Genomic DNA, 12034 nt, shown 5'->3' with positions numbered 1-12034 from the left:
ACAGCTCACACATCTGTAACTCACCTACTGGCTAATGGGCTCTTTAATGGCCCATTGCTGTCATCATAACAACATCTCTGCAACATTTCCTCTTAACATAATGGCCTTCTATGGGCCCATGTAGTTCCCCTTTAAACAATGCTAAAAACAAAAACAAAAAAAACGAATAATTGCAGAATAAGATTGGAAAAAACTACCACAGTATATTTCTTTATCATGTGCAATAACACATATATAAGAAATATAAGAGACAAACACAAGTTTTTTAATAGCATGGTATCCTGACACTACACTTTATTCAATTATAGATAATGATATTATTATTATTCCTATTATTATTATTTCTTCTTCATTATTGATATGGCCATTTGGTTGTGTATTATGTACATGTGTACACATGAAGGCTTGTTTAATAAAATATAAATTTATTTTACACTGGCTTGTGTTCAAACATTCAACTGGGTTCAGGTTAATATTCTTTCCTATTTAGTGATCCTTATTCAATGGGTTGATTTACTGAAAGTAACCAGAACATCCAATTTGCAAGGAAAGGTGCACTTTGTAAGGGAATTTTCCTTCCAAATTTCCCCACAAAAATTTCTTTACAAAGTGTATTTTCTCAAAAGTGAACGCTCTATTTGCGCTTAACAAATCAGCCCCAGTATTTGAAGTGAACAAAACCCATCCTAAAAGTAACTACTTTAATACCCTCACCCAATTACATATGCATTGGGAGTGATTTACTAAAGGGGAAAAGTATGTAATTTAGCTAAGATAATGTGTGTTAACCTTGAATGCCCAAGCATATAAATAAAGCACAGATTTACTTTGCATGTTATTGGTTGACCAACGTTAATGGCGCTTCCCAGAAATAAAAAAGATATTCTGTGTATACATTTGGATTGATTTACTGAAAGAGTACAGGCTGTTCCCTAAATAAAGTAAAGCTATTGTTCACTTTGAATACCCAATCATCAGAAAGGAAGCAATAAAACACAATATTTTACTCCTGCTTATGATTGGATGATTTAAGTGCACAAAGCTTCCCTTGATATAAGTCAACATCTCTTCTCTTCTCTTCAGAGTATACATACACTCTCCCTTTAGAAAATCAATGACATTGTTTTACTGCTTTTATGAACAAAGTAAAATTAAAAGCAGAACATTAAAATCAGTGTTTTTGCTAGCACATGATTGGCTGATCATTTGAACAAAGCTTCATCCTGACTGGTTGATCATGGGAACACAACCTCATCCTATTTACTAAACTCAGAGAACATTTACCAGGTCAACAACATTCTCTGTTTCTTAAAGTAAATCAACCCCAGTGGGGTCATTTCATAGTAAGAAGCAACTCTTCTTTAAGCTGGCCATAGAAGGATTGAATTTGGACAGTTCAGTAAGGACCACCCGAATTTCGATCCACATATAGCCACTCCTGCTTGACAGATGTCAATCTAACAATTAGATTTTGTTGAACGGGTATGTTGGATAATGTTTCCCTATCAGCAGCTATGACTAATGGCCTGCAGCCGCTGATCCGTGAATTCTGACAGTGGAGGAATTAGAATACATAGGGGTTGATATAGACTGCACACTTTGCAAAGCGCCATTGCACTCTGCAAGTGAAGTTGCCCCAGAGCTTAGTAAATGAGGCTCATTTACTAAGCTCTGGAGCAACTTTTTCCCCTTAGTAAATCCACTCTATTCCTTCATCTACCTCACTTGTCTAGATTGGGGAATCCATTTGGTTTCTTTTTTCAATTAGCCCATTGGCTGATCAAAAAAAAAGAAGAGTACTTTATAACCAGTCTTAGCCTCTAAAGTTTTGTACAGTATCACCCTCACAGCTCAGATCTGCATAGGTTTGGCTTAATTGTACAATGATACAAATGTTGTGTGTTCACCCACTTTATGAACTTATTTGCTTATCTCTAAAACCAACCATTGCAATTCCTTATTTCCCACCTAGAGGGCATATTAGATGTATTCAGGTTGGTTGATGGGGGAAATAGCTACACTTTTTATGTTTCCCCAACTTTTGTAGAACTACAAGTTGCAGCACTTAGAAGTAGACCCCCCCCCCCCCCCTTGGCAGATGGTCATCTCATGATATCTTTTGTTTCTGTCCCTCAGGCCCATACGCAGTCCTCACCAAGGATACAATGCCCCAGACGTACAAGAGGAAGAGGTCATGGTCCAGGGCTGTCTTCTCCAATCTCCAAAGGAAGGGGCTGGAGAAAAGGTTTGAAGTGCAAAAATACGTCACCAAGCCGGACAGGAAGCAGTTGGCAGCCATGTTGGGGCTCACCGATGCCCAGGTAAGATGATGGCACAAGCAAAGTTTCATTGACCTAGTCCTAGCATCTCTATACTGTACAGAACACAACTAAATCACTGTTTCATCTTTTTGACTGATCTCCTTCCTCACTATATGCACTTATTTCAGTGTCAGCTGAACATCTTTGCTCCGGACTGGCTTCCTGATAGTGACAATGGATGAAAAAAAAAAAACAGCTAATTTGCTTGCACATAATTGGATGATGGAAGTCAGCAGAGCTTCTGCTTGCCTTTACTAAATCAACCCCAATGTTTACCTACTATGGCTGCTCGGCATTGTAACTTGTGGCTTGGCGATCGTGGGGTTGGGGCAGTAAAAGCTAGGATCAACCACCAATTTTTACCGCCTCTCAGCTGCACATGTAAATAAGGCTTAATAGATATCTTTAATTCAGCCCACGGGCTGAATGATAGCAATCCAATAGATTTTCTCTATTTACATTAACAGAGCAGATGAACGAATCTCCCTTTCTAGGCTATTGTATTCCGACAGCCGATGACGCCTGTGTAGGCTGTCATTATACCCAAACAGTGGCTGCATCTGACAGGCTCCATTGATAAAACATCACATTTTGTTGAATTGAGCAGGACCATAGATTGCTTAAATTTCAGCTGAGCCAAGAGTCTTTAGAAATTCAAGCAGTTTATGGGCAGCTTACCAGTCATAATGTAAGCAGTGTATGGCCAGGCTCAGCTCCTCTAGCAGATTACTCCCAATGAGTCTGAGGCCTCGTACACACGACCGAGTTTCTCAGCAAAAACCAGCAAGAAACTTGCTGGGAGATATTTTTTTGCAGAGGAAACCGGTCGTGTGTACATTTTCGTCAAGGAAACTGTCGAGAAACTCGACGAGCCAAAAAGAAAGCATGTTCTCTATTTCCTTGACGGGAATGGAGAAAATTGGCTTGTCGAGTTTCTCGAGGGCTTCACAAGGAACTCGACGAGCAAAACGATGTGTTTCGCCCGTCGAGTTTCTCGTTCGTGTGTACGAGGCCTTAATAGTGTTGTTCTCCAAAATCTTGCATTGCTCCCCAATGAAAGTTTATGCTTCTAAATAATATTATAAATGTATTTTTTTTTTTTTTTAATAAATACCCATAAGGGCTCCCACAATGCTACATATTAATATTTACAACATGCCAACATGTTAACTAAATACAATTGACTACCAGCTTCATGTTAGATTTCTAAGTACAGAAACACACTACACAATTAGAACACAATTTAGATAATAATTATATTTGAATTCTACAGTCTCTGTTTGTGCTGAAAAACTTCTTCTTATTTGTTTCATATTAAAAGTAATAGAAACCTTAGTCTTAATTTGCATAACGCTGATATAAGCTTCTTTCTGGTGGGACTGCTGTACTAAAAGAGAACAAAATGTTAATGAAGTAAAGTCAGTGTAGTGTAGAGCTATTACCTTTATTACCTTCAATCATCCAATTACATGCAAATTAAAATCCTGTTTTTGTTTTCAAAGTGAACACATCTGCACTTAATTCACTAAATTAAGTCATTATTCTCAAATCTTTTGATAAAGATTTAATAAATGAACCCTTACCTAGCTATGAGGTTTTCATTTGCAGTGGTTCATAAGACTAACTCCAACATGTTCTACCTAGTACAGTGTTGAATACAATTTTTGTGCTACAAATAAATGCTTACAGTTATATATGGAGATGGTCACTAAATTGATATGTAAATTATTTAAATGTAAAATATAATTTAACATATCCAGTTAGTTAAATTAATTACTATGTCAAATAAATTATAAAGCAGAATTATTTATACTTTAATACATTAATACACAATCTCATAGCTTTACAGCTATGTAATATATTTTTTTTATATATTTTTTTATATGCAGTATACAGGCATACCCCATTTTTAAGTACACAATGGAGTTTATTTACTAAAGCTGAAAAGTGAAAAATCAGGCTCACTTCTACATAGAAACCTATGAGCTTCTGGGTTTTATTACGAAAGCTTAATTGAACAAGCTGGGGTTAGAAGCTCATTGGTTTCTATGCAGAACTGAGCCTGATTTTGCACTTTCCAGCTTTAGTAAATAAGCCCTATTGCGTACTTAAATGCCGGGTATGCCTGTAATATCTGCATATTTCTGAGGGGCCCAGTAAAAAAATAAAATAAAGTCCAATATACAAGACTAAGTCTGACCCTATTCATTGGCATTTTCTCCCACTGTTTGCAGTAGTTAAAAAAAATAAAATAAAATGTAATGCCCTAGCTGTAGAGTGCATATGCCAGTATTTGCAAATCTGCAGGGTGACAACTGTCTGGCCAATGTGTGAAGTGACAACAGAGATTAAGCATCAAAGTCTCTCCACGGGAATCCACGCTGAAAAAAAAAGTGATGATATCAGTGGAACTAATTTAACAAAGTAGTAGAAACTGTTTGCTTTGTAAAGTGAATGTTCACCAAACTTAGGTAATAGGGTCAACTTAAACTATCCAATCATGCACAAGGGAATTAACAAGAGTTTTTTTTTGCTACATGATTAGGTGGTTGACTTAAAATCAACTTTACCATATTTACTAAGCACACTGACCATCATCTACCCATTTAGTAAATTAATTTCCTACATTTGCTGATTGAAACAATAAATCTTAAAAGCGACCGGTTAATATATTAACCATCACCATTTGCCACTTTATGAATATGACCCATATGTTTCCATGTTTACATCTGATGCAGAATTATAAAATAAATATATGTTATTATGAACAGCTAAAGCCCAATAATTTATATATTAATAATAACTGTCATTTTAACTTCTTATCCTACATCAATAACTTTTTTAACTTATTAGTCATACATCAATCACATAGAAGTTGATTTAGTAGAGGACCAAAGAGGTAATAATTTAATTAATTAATTTAATTAATACTTTACTTTGCAAGGAATACCCAATCATGCTAAAAAAAAAAAAAATAAGCATTGCTTCACCAAGCTGAATGAAAATTCACTTTGCAAAGTAAACACACTCTACTCCCTTTGTATACCAACCACATAAACACATTTATGTACTTCTCTGAAATACATTTTCTCAAACTCAGAAAAGCAGTTAAGAGTGCAAAAAAAAAGAACCACTTTTTGTCCTCTAAAGACACTTACAGGAAAATAGAGTGATTTTTGTTCTATTGCACATTGCGAAATGCCGAATTGAGGGGAAGTGAAAATCAGTTTTTCTCTTGTTTAAACGGATTTATGAAACGTAAGGATGAATAAGGCTATAGATTGTGCCTCTTTATGTATTGTGGTTGGGATGAAGCAAGAATCTGGTTTGCTGCAGAAAATGATTTGAATGTTTCAGACAAAAAAAAAGAAGTTTTTTTTCTTGCTCAACACTATGAGAAACCATAATACAGGGAGAAAAAAGGGGAACCAGTGTCCCCCTCCTCCCTCTATAAAATCCAAACTTCTGCTTTATTCTTTCTTGTTTTTAGGTTAAAATCATCCTCTTAATAGTGGACAAGCTTAAGAACCCTTTGTAGAACAGTTTGCATCTAACATTGATACATTCAAACCTCCATAGAATATACTCTGCTATACCTTTAACAAATGCATTTGTTCAAACAAAGCAGCAAATTAGTTATTTATTTACTACCAGACAAATTTTGCAAACATTAAATCCCTTTTTTTTTTACTTTTTTTTTCCGCAAATAAAACTTTTTCCCAAAGCCATTCAGACCTTTCCTCTCCTGAATGGCTGTCAAACTTTGGCAAGCTGCTGTGTCCGTACAGCTGCTGCATCTGCATCCACATCTATAGACTGTCTGCATGCAGCTTGGGTGGATACAGATTCCAAAAACAAAGACAGCATGCACATATTATGGGTACCATCCCGAATGAGGCCTTATAATGCACTATTTCGTTATATTGGACCCTTTATACAATATAAACTGGCAGCTTGCTCAGCAATGTTGATTTTTGTTTTCTTATACCGATCGACCAGGCACACAGAGGTTCAGGCACACAGAGTGTATTTCACCATCCCCTATTAGCTGTAGCCAAACATTGGTGTGCCTCAAACCTACAACTATCACAGGGTGGACCAGCGCCTTCCTCATGGAAACCTCCTCCTTTCGCAGCATGGTCTTGGGACCGGCCTTGGTGGAGTTAGCAATATTGCTACTAATGCCGCGTACACACGATCGTTTTTCGGCATGAAAAAAAAACAAAGTTTTTCAGCATGTCCAAAAAAACGAAGTTTTTCCAACTTCATCATTAAAAACGACGTTGCCCACACACCATTATTTTTGAAAAATGATGAACAAAGCGCGGTGATGTACAACACATACGACGGCACTTTGAAGGGGAAGTTCTATTCGCCTTTGGGCTGCTTTTAGCTGATTCCTTGTTAGTAAAAGACGATTTGCGCTTTTTTGTCTGTTACAGCGTGATGAATGTGCTTACTTCATTATGAATAGTAGTTTTACCAGAATGAGCGCTCCCGTCTCATAACTTGCTTCTGGGCATGTGCGGGTTTAAAACGTCGTTTTAGCCTACACGCGATCATTTTTTACAACCCGAAAAACGAAATTTTTTAAAACGACGTTAAAAAATGCAGCATGTTCGATTTTTTTTTGGGGGCGTTTTTCAGAAGCCGAAAAACGATGTGAAGCCCACACATGATCATTTTAAATGACGTTTTTAAAAACGTTGTTTTTTTAATGCCGAAAAACGATCGTGTGTACGCGGCATAAGGCTCCATGCACACTGGCATAAAAAATGTTGCTTCTACAGGAGTTTTGTGTTCTGCCTGTAGAAGCAACTCATTGTTATCCTAGGTGTTCATGCACATTAGGACGTTTACAGGCATATTTTGAGATCAACATTTAGAGGCAGGAAAAAAAAACCTTCTCATTCGCATTTTTGATTGGAGCTCACTGTCAGAAAAAAATGTAAAACTCTCCTAAACTCTTCTAAACTTTGTACAAAAAATGCTCTATATGAGCGTTTTTTTACTCCAAAGAGAACAGACATTTTTTTAAGCCCAGTGTGCATGGAGCCTAAATGCAGAGATGTCAAGTTTATTCCAGCATAAAGTCTCATTTATACATTTACGGCTTTATTCTTAAGCATCCAGTTCCAATATGAGGCTAGAATTTACAAAGCTTTACCATGAATCCATAATGGTGTGCAGTAGGCAGAGTTTGCTCAACAGCCCGGTGGGACCCGCTGTTGGGTCTTATCGTCTCCACCGAGTGTTTCACCTCCAAATTGTTCCTCCTTCCACTGATGCTTGATTTCATATTAGCAGCATAAACCTGGCCATACACTATGCACATTTTAGCCAGGTCCTGATTAACTAGCCAAAATTTTGTCCATGGGTGGTCCTGTCACCACTCTCCCACCTTCCATTGAAAAATCAAAGGAGACAAAAAATTGCCAACCAAAGGGCGCCTGCATCCAATCAGATGCAGCTGCTGTTTGGATATTCTGACTGCCACTGGTGCCAGCTGTCAGAACGCAATAGTCTCAGTGGGAGAGTCTTTGGGCTGTATTGTGTGGATGGAGGAATCCGTTAGATTTTTTTAAACTGTGTGTGAGCAGCTTAACAGAGAATAGTCAAGTCACAATAGCTGTATAATAAATGCTGGATCAAGTAAGCATGCAGCAATAGCTGCTGGATCAAGCAGTCAAGCTATAGAAGTTTTTTATTAAAGGCTGACCTTAGCTTGCCTACCTTCTTATACTACATAAAGGGTCCAGTTTAATTGAATATTGCATTTATAAATATAAGGGAAAAGGATAAGAATCTTGCTGGTATGGCTTTGCGAAAATGTTGGTATGCTTTTAGTTGGTTTTAGTAATGTATTTGTTTTAAAAAAAAAATCTGTCTGGAAGTTAAAAAATAATATGTTTTGTTTGGATGCATGGTGTGATGTAGTGATTGTTAAAGGTGTGCCAGAGCATATTCTTTGGTGATTTATTGTAAAGCCTCTTTCACATGGGGCGAATTGTTCCATGCCCTATACCGAGCCATGTTTACTGGCCTGGGTATACACAGGTTTTGTGTGCACCTAAAGAATAACTCCACTTTTGCTGAGAAAAAAACACTTCCCTTTGGATGACTAATGTAAATTGCAAGGATATGAACAAACATTGGAACAGAGTCCTACCTGCTGTTGCTCTGAAGAAATAGCTGTATGTTTCACCAGGCTGATTGCTGACTGAATTTGAATTGCAGGGTCTGATTCTGACCTAAACAGACCAATATTGTCCCCAGGCTTGTGTAGCAATTATATATGCAAACATTTTATTATTATTATTTTTTTTTTTTATTTGCTAAATTTCTTTTTTAATGCAAGTGGAGTTACCCTTTAAAGTTAGCATGAAAACAAAGTTGCATTCATTGTGTCTTTTTTATCTACATGGAGTTCAGCTTTTAGAAGTGTTGACCATCTCTGGCTGGTTCATAGTATCAGACGTATTTAGGCAAGCGTAGATTTCATATCTGTATTTGCAGAAAAGACTTCCCAGCAAGTGCAGAGTTATTTATAAACCCAATGTCATTATTGGTTTCTCCTGGGGACAATATTGGTCTGTTTAGGTCTGAAGTAGCCCCAGTTGGGCTGAGTTTATCTGTGTGTGCAGCAGTGTGGCTGTGAGATTGTTATCAGCCCTTGGTTAGAACAATGACACACCGCAAGCTGCCAGCATTGTGTGCTGCGTGTTTTATGTCCATGTCCTGTTTTCACTTGATATAAAACACCTGCTGAACTGAAGTGACATTGCTTGCTGTTCTCTTCTGTATATAGATTGCTAGCTCCAGGGGGCAGTACAGCAGGACTAGGCTGGCACTATCAGCAGTGACTTAAGCTACATTCTATATTCATTTTACTATGATGCTCCGAAGTCTTTTCTTGTGATGCCTGTAGTTCTACATCACTCACTGCTTGTTCCCAGGACAGTGACCAAGCTGTCATAGACATCTTCTAGTTTCCACTGATGATCAGGAGGTGATGGAGCTGACTCCCTGTGGCAGCCAATCACAGAGAACATGTGATCAGGCAGCCCCTGTTAAAGGGACACTGGGGATGGGCGGGAAGGGGTTAAAGTAATTTCTAATGTTATTTTTAGTAAATTAAACTTTTCAGTTTTTATTAAAATAATATCCATGGTCCAAATCATGAAGGTCCCTGTGTAGACTAGGGTTTCCACCTGTCCGTGATTCACCCGGACAGTCTGGGTTTTGAAGCCTAGACACATTATTCAGACAGTGGCTCCTTATGCTCCAAGTGGCCCATGCAGCCTTTCTTTCATACCTGGACAGGAGGGGTGGCTTTTACTAGAACCGATCTGCTGTATTTTGCTCCTGCAGCATCTGAAAGCCAGCTTCTCCTCTTCTAGCTCCCACCGGCATTCAGGGGCTACATGAGGAAAATACAGCTGATCTGTACTAGTAAATGCCCCTCCTGTCCAGGTTCCACTTCTTTCTGCTGCCTGGTTACTGTCCTCAGTCACTTTGTCTCAAAAGACACCAGGGGTCTGTCAGACTGTTCCTCTGCCCTACTGACACCGTCCACTACTTTACCTTAGTTTGTAAGGTGCTTGAGGGCAGGGACTGATGTGAATGTATAATATATGTAAAGTGCTGCATAATTTTCGGGGCTATAAAAGTACCTGTAATAAATAAATAAATAAATAAATAAATAATACTGACTCACACTGTACACTTTTAAGGTAGGCTAAGTTCATATCTTTACAGTGACATTTGTTTTATTAATCTAAGCATATTTTATGGGTACAAGAAAGCTTTTGTTTTATTTAGCCATGTACCTTTAAGTCCCTCCCACTGGTAATACAATTTGGCCACACCCACTCTTCGCTGCAGCACGCTACATGAGCTGCATTACTACTCTTAAAAGGTTACCCAAAAATGTCCCAGGTTTTTTACAATACTATAGTGTATACTACAAAACAAAGAAATAGCCGTGTACTTCTAAAGTGTCCTGGTTTGGCTTAAAGAAGGTGGCAACCCTAGTTCAGACAGTTCTTGTTGGGACAGTGCTCTGTCCCTGTTTCCCAGTTGTGCTCCTGTGTTGTCACTTTGTCACATGGGCTTCTGACGGAGACTACAATTGGCCATGCAGACACACATTGCACAGGAATGGTTTACTATGGTCACCACCCACCCTGAGAAATTAGGAGATCGGCAATGCTGAGATGTAACAAAGGATGAATATATATATATATATATATATATATATATATATATATATATATATATATATATTTTTTTTTCTCTTCTATTTTTCAATATACTGTATATATGCTATCGAAGGTAGAGCTAGACCACAGATCATGTATCAGTGGGTTCCTCTGCTCCCGCTGTGATGGCACTCCTGTTTGTACAACATGCACTAACTTCCTCTTTCTTCTTCCAGGTCAAAGTCTGGTTTCAGAACAGGCGCATGAAATGGAGACACTCCAAAGAGGCACAAGCACAGAAGGACAAAGAGAAGGAAGAGTCAGAAAAGACTGAGGTCCCATGCTCCGCAGAGGGGGACTTGGACAGAAGCAGCAGCCCATACAGGACAGAGGGGGACAGTGACAGCAGTGACTCTGAATTGCTGGACTTGATGGCCAGTGACAGTGAACGGACTGAAGTCACCACTGAGCCCCAACAAACCAGCGTCATTAAATTGTCCCAAGCCACTGACCTCTCCACACCACAAGTCACCCCTTGTTCAGAGCCCCCCATATCACAGAGCCCCCCTCTGCATTAATCGAGAGGACCCTGGATGACGGACTGGTGTGCTGGATATTGGTCGTCCTCCTCTCTGGATACTTCATTTAGGACACACTGTGAAAATATTCTCTGGGCGGATTGTCTTGGACGATTGTACCACTGGGAACATTTAGAGGAGAGTGTACAACTGGGCAAAGTGTCGCAAAAATCCTCTCCTTAAAGGGCCACTAAACATAAATCACAAGTTGGTTCATTTAAAAGAGTTTTAATAACATTTGCTGACAAACGTGCAATTATCAGGCTATGAAGAGGACAAATCACAGAACTATTTAAAGCTGAACTCCAGGGAAATATAAAGGACACAAATTAATGTAGCTCTAATTTATCATTAAATATTCTTTATTTTTCTTTATTTTTCTTTTCTTTTTTTTTGTTATATGTAAGTAGCGTAAGTACCTGAATCTGGTTTTGTATCAACCTCTTGCAGTCCCTATACAATGAAACTCAGAGTGGTAGAGGATGAAGCAGCACAATGAGCCAATTAATTGTGCTGCAGTCCTTATGTGCTTACATGGAACAAGCTGATAGGTGAAGCAAGCAAAGTGCAGCTTCTCTTTGAATGACCTGTAAGTGTTACTAAAGGTGCAGCTCATTGTGCAGGGGATTGTGAACAGGCAGGCATATGTATTTTATTTCAGAAGAGACATACATTATAGAGCTGCCTGTTCACAGTTTTTTATTTTTGAACTTTAGTTCCACTTTAATTGCTTCAGAGAAAAATCAAGTGTCCTTCCCTGCCAGGCAGGGCTATGCTATGTGTTAGAGCTGTGTCAGGCCTCGTACACACGACTGTTTTCCTCGACAGAATCCATCAAGAAACTTGGTGGCAGAGCTTTTTTTCAGAGGAAAACGGTCATGTGTATGTTTTTCGTCGAGAAAACTGTTGTGGAACTCGACGAGAAAAAAAGAGA

The 12034-nt window shown here is 38.4% G+C and overlaps 1 protein-coding gene across 2 annotated transcripts in view; it reads left to right on the top strand.

The window, feature by feature from the left end:
* HLX (H2.0 like homeobox) overlaps positions 1-11475 on the top strand; it is a 16042-nt gene extending 4567 nt beyond the window's left edge. For both annotated transcript variants that reach the window (XM_040351415.1, XM_040351416.1), the window contains 2 exons: positions 2137-2321; positions 10759-11475. In XM_040351415.1, coding sequence (XP_040207349.1) covers positions 2137-2321; positions 10759-11100 — 527 coding nt within the window. In that variant the 3' untranslated portion in view covers positions 11101-11475. The remainder of the gene's footprint in view (positions 1-2136; positions 2322-10758) is intronic.
* Positions 11476-12034: the final 559 nt, after the last annotated feature.

The sequence above is a fragment of the Rana temporaria genome, chromosome 4 (assembly GCF_905171775.1).
Source record: "Rana temporaria chromosome 4, aRanTem1.1, whole genome shotgun sequence".
In the NCBI taxonomy this organism is placed as follows: Eukaryota; Metazoa; Chordata; class Amphibia; order Anura; family Ranidae; genus Rana; species Rana temporaria.
This window is presented reverse-complemented; position numbering and strand designations above follow the sequence as displayed.